We start from the raw sequence: 20,576 nt of genomic DNA on the forward strand, positions 1-20,576 counted from the left end.
AATCCACAGGGAAAATATAGTTTGTCCCTGTTTAACTCTACGCCTCCCAGTGCATTAGTATTTAACTGGGATATGCCACATGCTCGTCTCATAGCACTCTTTGAATCTCTCGTGCTTTCTCTGTTCAGTGTGTCAATGCACCAGTCTGTGTGTGAGTCCGTCTGAGTCAGTCTCTGCTGCAGAGTTTTGACTCACTGAACAGCTCTGCTATTTTTAGCCTCTGCAGCTAACACACTCCATCAGGTTACAGCAAGCCTTGCCTTCACCACGAGAATAAAGCCAAGGATTGCTTCTGGAAAGATGCTTGTGAATGCCGTCTCTGTTAAATAGGAAGGGTGGGGACGGGTGGTCACTTCAAAACAGTCAACCTACCATAAAAATATTTTAAAGGGATAGTTCGCACCAAAATGGTCAAATTAAATATTCATTATTTACACACCGTCATGATATTCCAAACATGAACACATAGCCTACACAAAAAAGACGAAAGAAGAAGTTCATGAGAGAATGTTCATGTTCAGTTCCATATAATGAAAGTGGATAGGGACTGTGGCTGGCAAACTCCAAAAAGGACGAGTACACCATAAATCATAATAAAAGTGGTCCATATGATCCAAGTGTTCTTAAGCCTTAAAAATAGCTTTATTTGAGAAATGCACTAAAATTAAAGTTGTTGTTCACTCAAAGATCTTGTTTGACAGCAACTGGTTAACATCTGCTTTCTGTTTGGAAAAGCTTGGAACTTCTCCTTGTGTGTTCCACTGAAAAAAACGATATGCATACTTTGGCTTGAACTATCCCTTTAAGAGTTTGCTTTTGCCTACGGTCTTGTGTTCCAAGTAAACACTAAAAAGCGCTGCTGCTGGACGAGGAGGCAGATGCAGATGTGAGGTCATTGGCCAAAAAAAGAAGGCTCTCCCTGAGGACTACACTTTCACCAGCCAATAAAGAGAACCCGATCCGCTCGGAGCGCCATCATTCCTTACTGCAGTCTGATGTTTCTGGAACATGAGCACTTGGTGTTCTTTGTTTGATTTTCTGCTGAGTCATTACGTCCCTATAGACGCCTCATCCTATGGCTGGATAGAGCACCTCTGCTTCTGTGTGCTTCTCATATTCCTGCATTTATTTAAGGGATAGTTCACTTAAAAATTAATATCTGTCACCATTTACTCATCTCATGTTGTTCCATACTTATATGACATTTTTTTCTTTCTTCTGAACACAATTTTAAGGTGACAGTTACATTGTTCTTTCTCAAATTCTGAGAAATATCACTTAACTACTTACTTAACACTTAACTACTTACCGTACTATAGAGTTATGGTTAGGGTTTGGTTCAGGGCTACTTGTAATTAATTTACTGCTATTACTAGTAAGTACATGTAATGTGTAACTGTAACCTTAAAATAAAGTGTTACCACAGAATGTCTTTAGAATTGTTCTTTTTCACACAAATGGAAGCGAGTAAAAAAGGTGCGTTCACGCCATGTCAGAATTACCGTTATTACGAGATTCCGATTGTAAAAAGCGTTTGCGTCCTTGCAGAACAAATTGCAATTTGAAAACTGATTTTTCTGAGCTCCAACCTATGGGCCTCATTTATAAAATGTTGCATAGAAACTGTCCTACGTTTGATCTTACGATCATTTCTCAAATGTGCGTCCATGTGATTCAGAGAACGAACGCATGTACAAAAAAAAAACTGTGTGTACACTTCTCTTTCAGAAGTGAAATTTATAAATTTATAAGCGTTTGCACACGAAACTGATTTCAGACAGACTTCTGTGTCAGCGTAAAAGTTTAATGATCTACAGCAAAATAGAGCAAACTTTGGTGAGAACTAAACAAATATTTATATAAACAAATAAAACATTTCTCACTAGAAATGATATCAGAAGTGGAAAATGTTGGTCAAAAACATACATTTACACACAAACTGACCAGCAACCGCAACTTTCAGATGCCATCTTTTTCTAGCTCAACTGTAACCGGATGGAACGCAAAGGATTGTGGGATATAAAAGGCAGTCAACTATACATGTATGCTGCCGTCAAAAATCGATCAGATAAAGTTGTCTCAGGAGACAGGAAGTGAAGCTAACATTGGATTCATGCCTTGATGCCTTTCGACCTTGGAATGCGTCCTTTGAAGGCAGTATTTTTTACGTTTCGGATTATGTTTTCAAGGAAAAGTGCGTACGTCTGCTTAGACCCTGACGTCCAAGACCATTTTTATAATGTTGTAGTGGAATTTATCATACGCACACTCTAAATTCAAATCTGTGCGTATGCACGTTTTATAATTGAGGCCCTGTACCATGTGACCGCTTTATCACCTGACTGCTGCAGATTCGTTTTGGCAGATCATTTTAGATTCGCAAACAGCTCAGAGTGGATTGTCACGGGTTGTAATCTCATAATTATGAATAAAAATGCAGCAATACAAACAAAACACACTTCTCTAGACCTTGCATTTAAAACGTGTTCTGTGTAAATGTCCCCTTAATTCGCACTTCCGGCCGTAAAATATTGTAATGTTTTATGCCTTTAACTATTTCTTTCACAATTACCTGAAATGTTGTGGCTTGGCATCCAGCTTTCTGACTAATACTGACATTATTTGCGATGTGATAACTTCCTTTCTCGGTTTAATCTTCGTGCTGAGGGAGCGGCGAGACCAGACGTATGGCGTTAAGTCTCGTTTTGCAAGAGCGGAAGGTCATCTGAGGAATAGGAACAAGAGGATACAGTTATAATCCAGTGTATATATGCACTCCGTGTGTGTTTTTCTTTGTAGCTCCTGTCTACTTATTCATCTATCAACCACCAGAGAGCTGGGTAATCAACTGTAGGTGATATTATTCGCCCACACACTCACCAGAGCACCACCCAAACTCTGACAGACCTTAAACAACCTCAGTCAGCGAGTGTGTGAGATCAACTCCGGGCCCAGACACTGAATGACACCAGCCCTTCACAGACACACACTTGCACTGCCTCCTCCGCAACTTGAGGAGAGAAAAAGAGAGAGCCAGTTGCTAGGAGACGCGGCCTCCAGTGCAAACACAGAGCCATCTGTCTGTGTAAAGAGGAGACGTAGGGCAACTGAAAGGCTGGCACACTCCCTGGAACAACAGAGGAATGGAGAGCAGCCACCATCTTGTATTTTAAGCTCCTCCATATTGAAATAATGCTCTTTTTGTTAGCATGAGCCCACATCTGGAGTTTTATTTAATTTGCAGAGTTGAAGGAAGGACTGGAGTGTATCTGTTAATAAAGTTGGGGCTGAATTAAAAAGTTTCAACTTTTAGTTTTAAGACAAAACATAGAAAAAATATAATTACAAAATGGAAATGATTTACACTAATGTCATTCACAATTTGTAGGTATATTCCTCACGTGGAACATAAAAAAAAAGATTAGCAGAATGTCCAAGCTGCTCTTTTCCATACAATGAAAATAAATGGGACCTTGGGCGTCAAGCTCAGTAAATGACCAAAAAAACAACATACAAATATGACTTGTACCCAGTATTGCAAGTCTTTTTAAAGGGATAGTTCCCCCAAAAAAGAAAATTGACAAAATTTACTCACCTTTCCTGCCAAACACATATGATGTAGTTGAAGTGTTTTTTTGTCCATACAAATGGAAGTCAGTGGTAACCAACATGAAGGTAAAATTATGACAGAATTTACATTTTTGGGTGAACCTTTAAGAAATGTTTTGTGAAAGGGAAAGAAGTCATTATTTGCTGAATTTTTTCTCTCTCTGCCATTGCTTTTAAATCTTGTTTGCGAAAATCATTCTTATTCAATCACCTTCATGTTTGAATATGTGCAAGTGTGAATAGGATTTGAGAGCTACTGTGAAAAGGAAGAAATTTAACAAATAACTTTAAATTGTTGGTCTACTGTACATTTTAGCACGACTTCACTTTCGTTGTATGGAAAAGAGCGGCATGGACAGGCTAAACATCTCATTTTGAGTTCCATAAAAAGACATTGTCATTGGAACAACATGAAGGTGAGAAAATTACTGAATTTTTGAGTAAACTGTCTCTTGCAGTTATGAAAATAAAAACATTAAGCAAATCAATCAATATTTATGTTTTATTGACATTTTATATCAATGTTGATGGGAGTTCCAATAATATCATAATTCTCTCCCATTTATAAAATACACTACAGTTGAAACTTCATACTGGAATACAAAAGTAGTAAATCTTGGTGTCCAGACATAAAGCGATAAACAAATGCAGCAACTTAGTCCCTGACACAGATGAAAATCAGTTATGGTGAATAAATACATTTATGCACATATATATTTCCACGTATCAATTAAATACGTCTAGACGTTTGTTTTTCCACTATATACAACCCAACATGCTACCATTCTCTTCACCCAAGCAACAAAAAAACAAAACTTTTGTTAGGTCATTTGCAGTTGGGTCTTTGGTGATTTTTAGAGACAGTGAAGTGTCATTTAGGTACAGAGGAGCTATGATGAATAGTATTTTTAAATTTACATTTTAATAACCTAATGGATAGGCAGTGTATGGTCTCATCTTATGTCCTTATTCTTCACTAACATGCAAGAACAGTCGGTACGAATGAACACCGTGAGACTGGGACCAGCACAAACTGTTGGAACACAGACACAAAGATGTCCAGATAAAATACCTTGTAAACTGCTATACACAAAGGTTTACATTCACGTAATTATGGGCATGTTTCATCCAAAATCAGTTAGATGGTCGTTTTATGCCAAAAGCATTTCGGTAAAGTTCACTTTACCCTTCTTAAGATGCGGTCACATTAGTGACATTTCAGCAAAATTTCAATAGTGCAGCAATGTATGAAACACAGCTCACATATCAAAGTCACGTTCAAACCAAGCAGGTTTCTGTTGGTCAGCGTCGTAGTGAATTCGCATAACCAACTTGAACTCACGTGAATGACTGGACTGTGAAATGGATTTTGTCCGAGAAATTGTGCCAAGCAACAGTAAATGTGACCGCACCTTTGGACGGTTTAAAGGAATAGTTCTCATAATGCATTCTCACTTTTGGGTGAACTACTCCTTTAAGCCCTTTGTGTTGGTCCGTCAGAGATCTCTCCACGCCAAGTCTCCTGGCTTGCGCAGATGGTGCTGAATTCGGATAGGTCAGCCTGGTAGTTTCTCGCTAACACAAAGTGGAGAAAGCCCCATCAGCTCGGCGAACTCGTGACCCTGATCCTGCCAAGCACAACGTGCCCTCTGAGCCCTGCCTTATGTCATATACGTGTATGAATAGAGCCGCTTGTAGTATAAACAGTCGGGCTGAGATGAGCGTGAGAGCGTATGCTGTTGTTTATACACACATATGTCTGTACACCTTGTGTATGCATTCATGTATCTGTGTGCTCCCATGTGCCAGGGCGTACACACACACACACACGCGCGTGCGCTCTCTCCTCCAGACACACAAAGCCCCCCCGGGGGGGCCGGTCTCCTGATTTGGCTCCAGCTAGAGGCGTGTGTGTCAGCAGGAGATGGAGGGTAGAAGAGGGTTTAAGAGGGTAATGGCAAACCAAAGTCAGTCATTCACCCACGCATTCACCATCCACCCGTCATCTGCTTGCTCTCTCCAGGACGCTCGCTCAGTCCCAGCCGTTGTCCTTGATCATGTGGGCGAGCTCGATAATGAACTTGCCCTCCTTGTACTTCTGACTGCTCTCAAAGGCATGTTCCTGGGGGCGGGAGGAGAGCGAGAAACGATATTGACTGCAGGACTAACTTGGATGTGAAACTCGTCATAATTTATGGGTTAATGACAGACTGGTCACGGTAAAAAGGAAAAATCGTTCATGTTGGCTTCATTTGGTTTTGAAAAACTTTCATGGCAAAAAAACAACAACAACTGAATGACTCTGAAAATGTCATGTGGTGTAACCTTCGAATAAATTACATTTTCCTTCCACCTTGAATACATGTGAGTGTACACATCTTAATCATTATTATCACAAAAGTTGCAATGCAATGCAAAAAGTATATTTTCAAATATCATGAATTTTTCATAAAAAATACATTACGCTTTTTGGGGAGTCGCACCACATGACATTTTACAACCTGAACTCCCAGCTAACAAAAATAAGGGTCACACTATAGTTTAGGGTCCAATTCTCACTACTAACTATTAACAACGACTAATAAATAAACTCAACGACTAATGCCTCAATAAACTCCTAATTATTGCGTTTATTAATAGTTAGTAAGGTATAGTTGTTACGTTTAGGAATTAGCTAGGATTAAGGGATGTAGAATATGGTCATGCAGAATAAGGCATTAATATGTGCTTTATAAGTACTAATAAACAGCCAATATCCTAGTAATATGAGTGCTAATAAGCAACAAGTTAATAGTGAGAATTGGACCCTAAACTAAAGTGTTACCAAAATATGTTCTAAGAACGTTTTGCTAACATTCCCATTAAGTTATGAAAAAGTTGAATGTTCTCTGAATGAACATTATTAAAGACCAGACAACTTTCTACAAACATTCTATTAAGGACACTGAAAGAATGTTTTTTTTTTTCATAATTTTGAGAGAACCTTGCCAGAATGTTCTGAGAACGTTCCCTGTTAGCTGGGCTAGCCTTGTCCCATCATAAAAGGGTCAAATTATGACTGTTCGCAGGTGTCGATACTATGATCATTTCTGATTTTTTTTTACGCATGTTGGTTGGACCACAATTTTGTTCAAATATATTTGTTTTCTAAGAAAATAAAAAAAATGTAATTCCTTTATTGGGGCTTTTTTTTTTTCTTCATTATTGAATCAGGACAGTTTTCCGGCATTCATGACTTTATGCCCACCCAAAAATAGAATTAATTTGAATTCAGTAATTAAAAACATGGTCATCATAGAAGATAGGTCAAACTGTTTCACTACAGCATTAAATATTTGTCCTTTCTTTTTATAGCTGATGGATGCAGGCAGAAGGGAGCGCTCATCAGATTTCTGGAGAAGGGCACTGGGTCAAGCTTCTCTGAAACGTCTGCATTCACACTGACAAAAATATCTGCCGTATTTATAAATAACCAGGCCACTATGGGAACGTATACTTGTTTGTGTGCATATTGGTGTTTGCATTGGTCCAGACTCCATGTCAAGGGCGACCGGAAATCCACTAGCCCCGAATAAACAATCGGCATGCGGCACAGCTGCTGATTAAAAATGGACACCGTGCAAGGAATGTGTCCTGCTTAGACAAGCCTTTATGAGCAAGCTTGAACTCGCAATGCCATGCATATTAACAATGTGCTGTTATCTCGAGTGATCGTGACTCGGTGATTTTTTGGGTCAATGTTAACATGCAAACATTCAGTTTCTTCAGGTAAATGAGGCTGCAAAGTAGGCTATTTGTTGAGCACTGGACTTATGGGTGTAAATGGAAAGCTTTAAAGGGATAGTACACCCAAAAATTTTAATTCTGTCATCATTTACTCACCCTCATGTTGTTCCAAACCTGTATGACTTTCTTTCTTCAGTGGGGTCCAACATTTTTTGGACCCCATTGACTTCATTATATGGGCAAAACAGTTCACAGAAGAAAGAAAGTCAGAATTGTCATTTTTGGGTGAACTAATGTGCAGTTATAATGTTAGCCAAAGTGTCTCGCACATCCTTTATAATTCAGTTGTGCCATTTTCCACCCTCTCTACGCTGTCTTTGCTACTGTACATTATATGTAAATGACCTGTGTTATGAGCTGATGTCACTTTCATGTAAATGTACATGTGTCGTGAGGGTTTCCTTACATATTTCCACCCCAGTGTGGTTTTGCAGTTTTCGCAGTAGATGTCGGCCACCGCATGAAGCCCCGTGAGCAGGACCCTCTCCTCCGCAGGGCCGCATCCCACGTTCACCCTGAGGAGACCAGTGAGACACAATCACGCAAAGGAAGATACAATCAGGTGACTTTCTATCCATCAACGAATCCTGAAAAATTAAATGCATCATGGTTTTCACAAAAAATATTAATCAGTAACTATTTATTGATAATAATAATAATAATAATAGTTTCTTGAGCAGCAAATCAGCATATTAGAAAGATTTTTGAAGGATCATGTGACACTGAAGACTGGAGTAATGCTGAAAATTTAGCTTGGCATCACAGACATGAAATACATTTCAAATATAATAAAACAACCATTTTAAAGTGTAATAAAAGTTCACAATATTATTGTTTTTACTGTATTTTTGATCAAATAAATGTCTTTTTTTTAAACAGTAAAAAAGCTTTTCAGCGGTAGTGTATATGCGCACAACTGCCATGTCAAACTCCTTGAAATAACAGAAATGTACAAACAAATATCAAGCAACTTACACGGAGTTGAAGAGATAAGCTCTGCCCTGACTTCCTTGAAAGGACTAAAAGAAAAAAAGAGAATTGCATGTGATATCTCACTTAAATGTTAATCTGAAACCGTGTTAAAAACCAGCTTTTCATCCGAGCAGAACTGATGTGACATTAAACAGCATGTGTTGATCTTCCAATCTGTGCGCTTCTCATACGCTTGACAAACGTGTTTGCTGGTGTGGTCAGGTGGTCATTTCTCCGCTCATTAATCACCTTGGAGATGAGCTCGTCGTGGTTGGCGAGGTGTGCTCTGCAGTGGATGCAGCTGTAGGTGCGGTGGCAGCTGGGCAGGTACGCCTGGAAGGTTTTGGAGCGCGTCATGGTGACCATGGGCCGGGTCGGCGGGCGGTGCAAGAAGGGGCTGCCGGCCCAGGTCGGCTCACATGGGAAGCACCGCAACACACAGGTGAGGGCCGTGGTGGGGCGGGGTGGGAGGTATACACCTGCACACACAGGGATGTCCTGGGATGAGTATCACAGCTGTACAGATTTCATTGCACTCTTTTTGTGAGCGAACTCTAAGTCAACCAGTGCCGTGAATTTGAGGCGGGACTATCTGTTGAACAAGGTTAGATTACTATTGCTCAAGCATTGTACTTGGGTAGGGTTAGAGACCAATTATTTAGAATCTACAATGCAACTGAATCTAGTGTGAATCATACAATTCTTAAACAAATTAATCTTATAAGCAGGAGCTTTTTTAGCTAAAATATAACCGTACAGTGCAACCATTGTAGTTTAACCCAAAGTTGAACATTCCTGAACCAAGTGTGCCGCACGCATCCTAATAAGTGAAGTCAAAACAACCTGATCGCCCCCTGGTGGCTGGTGCAGTATAGGTCTTTAAATCCGCCCTCTACATGTAATCGAATGAAACACGAGCCAAACTTAAAAATTCCAATTACTCTTTAATGTCATTTTAGTTAGTTCTCATCATGTTAAACATGTTCAAGTGTTAGTTTTCCCATTGAGTTGTGTTATAATTGGGTCATTCTTCATTTGTGGTGGCAAGTGGTGTCCCTCTACTTTACAACAGTTGAAATGAACTTTAAATACCAATAAATTATAAAATGTTTTCATTTTTGTATTCTGTAAGATAAACACAATTTGTGCACTATTAATAGATAACTTTTAGTTTTAAAATACATATTTAATTGAGTTTGAGAGATTGCATTTATAACAAAATATGTATGTTCCCACCATATCTCAGAGAGATATCATGGAATTTAATTACAACAATATAAAATTTTTAACAAAAAAAAGTGGTTATATTATGAATATAGTTTTTATTTAACATGTACAATTGTATTAAATTGTTTAAAAATATATATATTTTGTAATATTCACGAAAAAAGTAGTGTTCCCCAAATTCATGTCTGTGGTGTTACATCAATGGATGTTGCCCCTTTAAGAAAAGGGGGAAATCTGTTTGGACTACTTCCTGTGTGTAAAGGTCATTGCAGGTGCTGGTTGATCTGAGGGGTGCATGGTGAGTACATTCTTTCTTATGGATTTTCTTAAAGTTAGCTAAAATCCTGACAATTTCATGTGTCACACTTTATTAGTGTCCGTGGTGTTATGTTGATAACTTGCAGATTTTACATATTTTAATCAAAAGATTGATAAATGCATACTTATTAATATTTCTAGAATGTCCTCTGATCTTGAAATCATCATGATGGCAGCCTCCATTTTAGAAAAGTCTGGATTTAGGCTAATTTGTCTGTGGTGTTACTGTCTGTGGTGTTACTGTCTTTCATGGTAACACCACAGACTCTATAGTAACTCCACAGACAATATACCAATAATGTTGTATTTTTAATACAACACACAGGACATCCGTAATCATATAATTGTATCTCTTTTGTCAGGTATGGCAAGATTAACTGCTGCTGAAAAGCAGCGTCTTTATAGACAGCGCAGAGATGCAGACCCAGTTCGAAGAGCAGAGTTCCTTCAAAAGAAACAGCAGACCTATTTAAAAAACATTCAGTGCAAAACAAGACTGAGAATAGGAGATCTCCCAGAGAGGGGAAAGAGAGCAGTAAGGAAGAACTGGAGAATATATAAGGCAGAATACAGGGCAAGAAAGCAGAGAGAGTCACAACAGGGCACCTTGACTCCACCAGACACACCATTAAGTTCAGATAGTCCAAGGAGGATACCCAGCACATCCAGGTTAGGTTTTAGGACGAATACAAGGGATTGTAACTGTAAATCATATTTTGTATGTAAATAATTCAAATTATACTTAACCATTTGTAAGTGATGGCTTGTGGCTTAATCGTATTTTGACGTATTTCAGGCAAAAAATCCATGGAAAAAAGAAAATGCACAGAGAGAGAAGGCAATGCTACCGACAACTGAAAAAGCTGCAACATAAACTTGAAATGGAGAAAAAAAAAGCTGCAAAGTACAAAACAAAATGTGCCCGTCTAAAGAAGAAAATGCTGAAAAAGAATCCTCAGAGCCCCACAACCAAAACAATAAACATTCTTAAGGGAAGCAATGCCTCATCACTGGTCAAAAAAACCCTTAGGTTTCACTTCTCTCTTTTAAGTGAAATAAAGGCAAGATATTCTGCAGCAAAAAAAGAGAGGGTCAAACAAATTTATGCACGGCTGATTTGTGGAAAATTGATCAAAAAGTATAAATTACAGAATTTCTGCCAAAAACAGATTGGCTTTTCATATAAAAGGTGGAAAACATGTGGGAGAGAACTTGATTTCATAAGACAGAAGAATATAAGCTCTCAAGGTCTAAGGAGCACTGTCAAACAATTCTTTTTGAGAGATGATGTGAGTAGGGTTGTCGCTGGAAAGAAGAACACAGTCACTGTACGAAAAATAAAAAAGCAAAGAAGAATTCTCTGTGACATTATGGTTAATCTCCACAAGAAGTTCAGTGCAGAGCATAAGCATGTGTCTTACTCTTTTTTTTGTGCCCAGAGACCATTTTGGGTTACACAGCCAAAAGAGGCTGACCGGGATACTTGCCTCTGCAAAACCCATGAGAACTTGCAATATATGGCAGACAAGCTGTTTTCACTTGGCATCCTTGCTTCCAAAAATCTGGAGGAAATGGCTGATGCCATTGCGTGTGATATGACAAAAAAGGAGTGCGCATATGGCCAATGCCAGGAATGCAAGATGACCACGTGTTCACTGTTTAGATCCCCTCAGAACAAAGAGGTAAATCTGACTCAGTGGTCCCTTGAAAAGATAAGTCATGAGAATGGTTGTGATAGCTCCACTGTTACAATCAAAAAGGAAATTGCCATGACAGAGGATGAACTTGTGACTCAGTTTCAGGACAGATTGTTTAAGTTCCGTGGACACATCTTTAACATCAGATGGCAGTATTCCATGTACAGGAAACTGCGTGAAAATCTTGGCCCAAATGAATGCCTCATCCATATAGATTTCAGTGAAAATTACTCCTGCAAATATGCAAAAGAGATACAGGCAGTTCATTTTGGGGGTTCACACAAACAGGCAACACTTCACACAGGTGTGCTTTATGTCCAGGCTGAGCCAGCACCAGTGCCCTTCTGCACTATATCACCAAGCAGAAGACATGACCCTCCTAGCATTTGGGCCCACTTGGATCCTGTTCTTAAAATGATTCAAGAGAACCATCCAAATGTGACCTGTCTGCATTTTTTTAGTGATGGCCCAGCCTCACAGTACAAGCAGAAAGCCAACTTCTACCTTTTGTCCACTGTTCCTTTCAAGAAAGGGTTTTCCACAACCACCTGGAACTTCTTCGAAGCCAGTCATGGCAAGGGGGCACCAGATGGGATAGGCGGAACACTTAAAAGAACTGCAGACAATTTGGTTAGGCATGGACAAGATTTGCCCGATGCAGAATCCCTCTTTTACCATTTGAAACATTCTGGATCAGTGGTACGACTGTTTTATGTTGGAGAAGAGGATGTTGATGCCTGGGTACAAATGATGGAAGAAGTGCAAACACTGAGCACCATAAAGGGAACGATGAAAATTCATCAAGTGGTGAGCACTGAACCCAGCTGTCTAAAATACAGAGACATAAGTTGTTTCTGCCAGGCTGAAAATGGTGTGTATGATTGCCCATGTTATGCACTCCAAGAGGCATCTCTTAGCATGAAAAAAATGGAAAATCTTGCAGCAACTAAACAATTGTCATTTGATTGTTCACTTCGTCCAGAGGTCATAGAGAGTAAACACATTGGACAGTGGTGTGTTCTTAATTACGATGAACAGCCATACCCTGGTATCATTCAGGAAGTGGAGAACCACAACATCAAAATCAAATGTATGCACAGGAACGGCATAAACAAGTTTTTTTGGCCAAGCCCCAGAGATGACATACATTGGTACAGTGATGATCAGGTGATTTGTTTCATCCCAGAGCCACTACCTGTCAACAAAAGGTCTGTTCAGATCATCCATGACATTTGGGAATACCTTCAAGAACACTGAAATCTAAAACAAAAAAAATTGTGATACTGATAACAACCAAACCACCTATAGGCACACTGCAATAAATAGGGCCAGTCCGTGACCTGTTTTGAATGTTTTGTGTTAAATGAGTTTGTGGAAACATGATTTATTCACTAAAGATGTTCAGATTTTTTTATTTTTTTATTAAATAAGTTTGTGGATATATTATTTATTCACTGAAGATGTTCTCTAAATTTTGTGTTACAGTGGAAACATGATTTATTCACTGAAGATGTTCTCTGAATTTTGTGTTACAGTGGAAACATGATTTATTCCCTGAAGATGTACTGATTTTTTTTTTATTAAATAAGTTTGTGGATATATTATTTATTCACTGAAGATGTTCTCTAAATTTTGTGTTACAGTGGAAACATGATTTATTCACTGAAGATGTTCTCTGAATTTTGTGTTACAGTGGAAACATGATTTATTCCCTGAAGATGTACTGATTTTTTTTTATTAAATAAGTTTGTGGATATATTATTTATTCACTGAAGATGTTCTCTAAATGTTATTTTATCAGAGCAATTACTTGTAATCCTACTCATGATTAATTTCATTATTTTGCTCAATAAACTTTCAATTGTTAAACCTTTTATGCAATATGTCTGTGGTGTTATATTACGTCTGTGGTGTTACTTCAAAACGTATCCGACATTTCTTTCCTTCAGAGCCATTTAATCTTATAATTTAATGTTTTTAGACTGTAAAATGGTTTTAATATTTTAGAAGAAAGACTATAAAGGTAGCACAGACCATTTTCCCAGCCTTTTTTATGTATATACAATAATAAATAAAAAAGAAACAACTCTTCTTTGGCAAAAATAGGGGACAAGATGAACAATTAAACATTTATTTCAAAAAATTATATTTAAAATATCAATGAAACAGAGTCCTTAAAAGTAATTTATTTATTTATTAATTATTACCTAAAGTTGCATATGCCTGTTTATTTAGAATAAATCAAAATGTTACTTCAAATATTGGTAACACCATAGACATAATGGTTGTTTCACCAGTGTTTGATTCAAATTATTAAAAAATCTAAATGTTATTAAGCTTCAATTTTAATTGATATAGAATATTAAACTAATTTTAAATGCATAGCAATACATTTTATTAAAAGAAAACAAACAAGCATTTTTACAATTTCGGCCTCTCATTTGCCACCCCAATTGAAGAATGACCCAATTAGTTATTGGGCGGGATCTTGATGCGGCGGCTCCATCTCATCACTATTGCACAGACTCGGGCTCCGATCAGCAACAATCCCTACTGGGAAATTTTTGCGTAATTTTCTACAGTGGAAGGGAGAAGAGTTTGTGAACTTTTTTAGTCTACGTCCACAAATCTCGGTGACCAAACCACCCCCCAACTCACAGACCCCCCCCCCCCCCCCCAAAAAAACCCCATTATTTTCAGACGTACGGAATAAACGTTCAGTGCTTCGTCACGCTGCTTTCGTTTTTAAAAAAACATGGGCACTCCCATTACAAAAAAATAAAATAAAATAATAAACGCTTAAGTGGATACAAGGCTTAAAACACCTTTTGCAAAACTTGTTTTATTATATTAATAATTTAAATTATCTCATCGTTTGGCAACAGAATTGTATTGTCTTCCCAACTATTTTCGTCCTCAAAAATACTAAAAGAATTGTTAATGGAAACGTTGAGGAATCTGGTTTGTTAAGAAGACTCAGAAGTGGAACTGGAAACGTTCAATTTCTCATGGTTCCCATCCCTAAACTTTGGAACATAACTTGTCCTACACACTTTACTAAAAATAATTTTCATTAATTGAAATAAAAATGAAATCAGACAAAATATAAATATTAGATGAAAAACTTAAACTTCAAAATAATACTAAATATATAAATAATACAATAACAATACTTCTTACATCATGTGGCTTGTTGAGGAAAGGTGTGCAGTTACTTTTCTAAGCGATCAGATACTTTAAACTCTTTTACTTTTAAAATACTCTTTTAACTTGGGTGAGAAAGACATCATGGTGGCCACTTTGGCATGATCATACGCTCTTTCCATTTTGTTCACTAGTGGTGCAGGAATTGCACGCTTCCCCTTTAAGAATGTCCAGTGGTTAGCATCTGTTTTTATGCACCAGTCTGATGCTTTATTGTTGCATTGCTCTCTCAGTCCGAAGGCTTTGTTGAGGCAGGGGTGAGCCCGTCTTAAGAGCCCAGAGCAAAAAGGCGCCTCTTATGTTCTGTCCATTGTTTCTCCGTCAAAGCGTGGGGCTGGGGAATAAAGAGACCACTGATGGATCGGAGCGCTTTCCCACACAAACACACAGCCGTCGGCTGGGGCAAACGCACACTCGTACTCGTCCACAAATAAACTCTCTAGCATTCTGGTGACCCACTCTCGCCCCAGTTCCACACTCTGAACCATGCGGGTATTTTAGGACTCTGCGAGTTTGCTCAGGACATGATGCTGAAAAGGACCCATGGTGTTTTCTTACAGTTTACCGTCAACCAAACGATGCACTTTGATACACTGCTATAACTGCATAATAGATGAGATAATGGATTTCTCTTTCTCTCGCACAAGCTTTGGGAAGTGGCTTTTATTTGTTCAAAGTTAATACTGGTTATTATATTTTAACTGAAATGTAAGATGTTTTGTATGGAAACATCAATAAATGATCATTAGAAGAGTGGAAACCTAATGGTTTACCAGTATTTCAGTGAGATGTAAACAAACTATCCTTTGAGAGTCAACGCTGAAGGAACCAATGAGTAAGAAACGATCAAATCCGCCTTTTTTTTGCTGTGGGATGCTTTTTCCCAAAAAAATTATTGGGATTTTGTGTTTGCATCCCTCCTTATTTACGCAGCTGCAAATTGAATCCAGGTTTTGTATTGCTATAACAGGCAGATCGATAAAAGCAAAGGGAGAGAGTCTCAGTATGGTTTCATCATGCAGACAAAAACATATTCGCTGAGCTCTGATCCGTGAACGCTGATGAACCTTCAGGCACAACCAGTTCAAATACTGATCACTGATCCAACACATAAACCGTGCCACAGATCACAAAAGCTGGACACAAGCAGAATAGAAAGCAGCACATCTTATAAGATGCCTTATAGCAATGTAGTGTTCAAGAGATTAAACTAGGGTGATAGAGGCAGAAGATTCAATCAGATTTTCTAAGCTGTTTTGAGTGTTTTTAGGGTCTGCAAAGAACAAACAAAAACTAAAGATCACAAATACCAGCATTAAGGGAATAATTCACCCAGATACAATTCTGTCATAATTTCTCTCATGTCATTCCAAGTCCATTCACAGCTCTTTCCTTAACAACAGTTTGTAGTGACTATGTATGTCATGCTCCAAAAATGACAAAAAGCACCATAAAGTTAGTCCCAATGGCTTGAGTGCTATCACCCTGTAGCCCAAGACTGGTTGCCCACTGGTTCACTTAAACCTGGTCAGTACCTGGATGGGAAAACTCCTGGGAAAACTAGGTTGCCGCTGGAAGAGGAGATAGTGAGGCCAGCAGGGGGTGCTCACCCTGTGGTCTGTGTGGGACACTATACTGTGAAAAAAGAACAGTCCTTTGGATGAGACGTTAAACCGAGGTCCTGACTCTCTGTGGTCATTAAAAATCCCAGACCTTTCCAACGTGATGGCGTAATGCGTGGCACATCTCAGAGATAGTACAAGACGGGCATTTGTGGTTAAAAAGTATATAATTATTATTATTTTTGTAGAAAATGGGCGATCGTTTCGCTACATAAGACCCTTATTTCTCGAGCTGGGATAGTGTCGAGCCTTTGAAGCTGCACTGAGACTGACATTTGAACCTCCAAACCGTTGGTTGCCATTGAAGTCCGTTATATGGAGAAAAATCCTGGAATGTTTTCATCAAAAACCTTAATTTCTTTTCGACTGAAGAAAGACATGGACATCGTGGATGACATGGGGGTGAGCAAATTATCAGGATTTTTTTTTATTGGAAAGTGAACTACTCCTTTAAGGTCACTGAGCTTTGGAGATTTTTCAGACTTGGGACAGTCAAGTGTCCAAGACTGCAACTGTGGGTATTTGGACAGACCCGCAGTCTTCTGAACCCAGATCTTTGTTTTATGGAAAGAGTTTCGTAAATATGTTTACTTTAGTGTTCCATGAAACAAATAAATAACAGCATACAAGTCTGGAAAGACATAATGGTGAGTACTGTAAATAATGACAGGGTTTTCATTTTTTGGGGAACAGTATCTTTAACTTTGTTAATTTCCCCCTTAAATTAATATCCCGAGGTTACCGTAGTCAGCCGTATCCAGTCCATATCCAGATCAGATGGTGGACCAGCACCAAGAAGACACGACCACAACGCAGCCCTGAATGTCAGCAGAGATCCTGTCTACTAGACAATCCCCTGTGAAGGCCTCGTCGACACGACAGCCATCGGCACAGATCCTCAGCAAAGACCACAAGAACCAGACAAGACCACAGACCTATGACCAGCTTCGTCTCCATACTGGCATGATGAATCTGATCTTCAAGCAAAAGGAACTGTATGAAATATTTGAATGCTACCAATCCACAATCTGATTTCTGACTTGTGATGCAGACTGAATCATAACACTATGTTCATTCGTTCGTTGGCCAAAGAAAAACTGGCTCCCTGACTTTCTCCCAAGGTCCCCCCCCCCCCCCCCCCCCCCTCAATTCTGTCACCTGATGGAGTTTGGGTTCCTTGTCACTGTGTGTCGCCTCAGGCTTGCTTAGTTGGGGACACTTAATATTCAACAATATTATTGATTTCACTGCACTGACACTATTGGATGAGAACTGAACTGTACTGGACGATGACCTCGCTGTTTTCTGCAGAACTGCTTTATAGATTAAATGAACTAATTTAATAATTGATGATCTTTCTTTACAAATCAACACTGAGCTGACTTCAGCCGAAAAATGACACTGTTTTATTTTAGAGCCGCTGTACAGCTGAAATGAACTCTGTTGCATCACTGAATCATTTTCCTGTTATCACTGCAAAGCTGCTTTGAAACTATCTGTATTGTATTGTATAATGCGCAATATAAATAAAGGTGACTTGACTTAATATGTCTCCTGCTGAATGCTCTGATGAATTTGTTGTGACAGAGGGGTTGTAGCGCTCATCACTTCAAGGCCTGTGCAACGCAAGGACCTTCCTTATGTAACCAGAGCAGCGCTGATGGGGATAACAGCAGCAACAGAAAGAGAGGAAACACATCCTTGAGCTGCGTCCATCCCTTCACTGGCTGTCCAGCCTCTGGCGTCTTATTTAACAGTCTTTTTGGTGATGCATTTACTGTCATTACTTGAGATTCCTAATCTGGATTTCTGACATGATTTTTGATGAATTTTTCTTAATTTTTAAGAAAATAATTTTGGAAAATGGTGTAATACGATGTTACGTCATAGCAAATGATTAAACAAACAGCCCCTGTAATTTCCTGAGTGGGTCATGAAAATTAAAACGTTCTGCTTTTTGTGATTATCCATTTCTGATGGCTTGTATTTGCATTCATATGCAGTTTATCATGCGAAGAGTGTCACGGTATAATACCATAGCTTAAGACCTGCAGGAAAAAAAATATATTGAAAAACATAATCCCTGTAGACCGGATTGGATTTTGACAGTGTTTCAGAAATTACTTGTCAGCATTCAGGCTCTCTGAATTCGATCGTGTAAGAGCGAGAGAGCTCGTTGAAAATAAAACAGTAATCAATTCTTATTATTGTTTCATGCAATAAGTCAATGTTTGAGTGCTGTGCTGGACTAAACCTGACTCACTGACAGCAGACACTATGTGGGGCTGGATTTCAGCCACACTGCACTACTGGCACTGTTTCCTCCTTGGAAGCACAAGCATGCTTTCAAATTTGACCCCTGACAACAGAGCAATAAACAACATTTAAAATATTTTTGAGCCAAATACAACATACTGGAGCAAATCGACACTAAACATGGCAGTAAAATATGAGACTTGTTGAAATATCACAATATCACACTTAAACATGTTGATAACTCAACCTACTGCTAAATGCAGTTGTCATTAAGCTCCATCAACTCAAACCCATCAGTAGCCTACTGACTAGTTAGGGAGCTTACTAAGTTTCAAAACACAACCAATATAATAATCCCACGACATGTGCAAATGTTGTTTGTTGTTAGAAGTGTATAGGTCAGTTATACTGAACATTTTATTATTTTTCTGAACATTAGATAACATTCAAATATTCTAAATATCAAATATTTTAATTCAATTCTATTAACTAATCTTCTATTAAAATTTTGATGAAAATGTTTGACATAAATACATCACATTTTTATCTAACAATCTATTCAGTTCTATTAAATTATTCATTTTATTTATACTGAATATTCTATAACATTTTATGACATGTTTTAAATATGAAATAGTTTGAATATATTAGGTTTTGAATGTTATTACTGAATCAGCCTAATTCATAGATAAATATTCAGTAACACTTTGTTTTATAGTGTCCTTGTGTGCATCTAAGTTAGTAGTTTCATAGTATTCATAATGACATGCAACTAACCCTAACTCAAACCCTAATATAAACCTATAATCCCATAGTAAATACATGTAGTTGATTATTATTACTCACTACTTAATTGTAGCCTATAATTACACTGAAACAAGGACACTTTCAAATTAAGTGTTCTTTAAAGTATTAAATATTATGCTGAATATTCTTTTTTAAATATATATTTCCTTAATATAATATATGTAATAATAACCAGTGGGTCTGTGATCCAATACAGCAATGTTTATCTCCTGGAGAACTCCGTCATGACGCAGACTGAATAAAGTGCACACTAATGCTGCTATTAATGCAGAAATGTCTTAATTTATGACTGATATGCCATGCAAACGGAATGATAAAAGAGATGATTGTCAGATATGATACATGTGCCACTGATGATGCTGCAGTGATGTGATAGTGGAGGTGTTTGATAAACAAGCATCAGTAGCAGCATCACCACTGCGGACCTGCAGCGCATCACACATCACACCATCTCCAGCAGAACTAGGACACAACACCGTCATCCTGACCTGATGCTCTTACACACACTATCAGTTGACATGCTTTACATAAAGCGGATGACTATTATCACACTTACATTTAGACTACGTGTTGAAACAACTCGCATTTACCTTTGAAAAGAAGAAAACGGGGCTGTGATATGGTGGCACGCGCTCCTCTTCCGTTTAAGTAAATCGGGATTCACAGCAAACTTTGCGTATGCTTTCCAGTCACGACAAAATCCTTCTCCCGCTTCGCTCGCGGTCAGTGTGGACGTGGTGCATGTAAACTAAGTTTTGTATGGGCACGATCGCACTGTACATCACCTACAGGGCAAATGACAACTCTTTCCACCAATCACTGAGACGCAGAGGCATAGCAACATTACGCTGATTGGTCAGAACATGAAAAAACAACCAATCATAAATTGGGCTGGTATCTACCTGCAACTGTAACTGAGTTTAGAGAACTTATGTCGAAAATCAAAAAGAAAAAATCATCGACCAGTAGGCTACATGTTTTACTTGGAAGTAAAAGGTACAATATACTGCACTGTATTCATTCTGTGATGAAGTTAACAAATACAACTATGTAAATATTTTGTTTATGTAAAACTTTG

At 38.3% G+C, this 20,576-nt stretch overlaps 2 protein-coding genes across 8 annotated transcripts; one reads left to right on the forward strand and one right to left on the reverse strand.

The window, feature by feature from the left end:
- Positions 1 to 663: 663 nt before the first annotated feature.
- ypel2b (yippee-like 2b) lies at positions 664 to 20,280 on the reverse strand. Of its 7 annotated transcripts, none has more exons than XR_013797137.1 (6): positions 20,089 to 20,280; positions 8,617 to 8,846; positions 8,371 to 8,414; positions 7,802 to 7,910; positions 2,573 to 2,725; positions 664 to 761 (listed from the first exon to the last, which is right to left on the reverse strand). XR_013797137.1 is itself a non-coding variant. In XM_079609382.1 (6 exons), exons 3-6 carry the CDS (start codon positions 8,731 to 8,733, stop codon positions 5,642 to 5,644), a joined length of 360 nt encoding a protein of 119 aa, XP_079465508.1. In that variant the 5' UTR covers positions 8,734 to 8,846; positions 17,178 to 17,407; positions 20,089 to 20,229; the 3' UTR covers positions 4,098 to 5,641. The 7 variants fall into 7 exon arrangements, 5 of the variants coding, with proteins under 5 accessions (XP_079465510.1, XP_079465508.1, XP_079465507.1 ...); XR_013797138.1 differs by having other exon boundaries at positions 686 to 1,119; XM_079609382.1 differs by lacking the exons at positions 664 to 761; positions 2,573 to 2,725 and adding exons at positions 4,098 to 5,731; positions 17,178 to 17,407 and having other exon boundaries at positions 20,089 to 20,229.
- Positions 9,849 to 12,866, forward strand: LOC306997525 (uncharacterized protein; the record flags this gene model as incomplete). The annotated part of the gene is made up of 2 exons (XM_079610828.1): positions 9,849 to 9,892; positions 10,275 to 12,866. Exon 2 carries the CDS (start codon positions 10,734 to 10,736, stop codon positions 12,864 to 12,866), a length of 2,133 nt encoding a protein of 710 aa, XP_079466954.1. The 5' UTR covers positions 9,849 to 9,892; positions 10,275 to 10,733.
- Positions 20,281 to 20,576: the final 296 nt, after the last annotated feature.

This window comes from Phoxinus phoxinus, assembly GCF_949152265.1.
Source record: "Phoxinus phoxinus genome assembly, chromosome: 4".
In the NCBI taxonomy this organism is placed as follows: domain Eukaryota; kingdom Metazoa; phylum Chordata; class Actinopteri; order Cypriniformes; family Leuciscidae; genus Phoxinus; species Phoxinus phoxinus.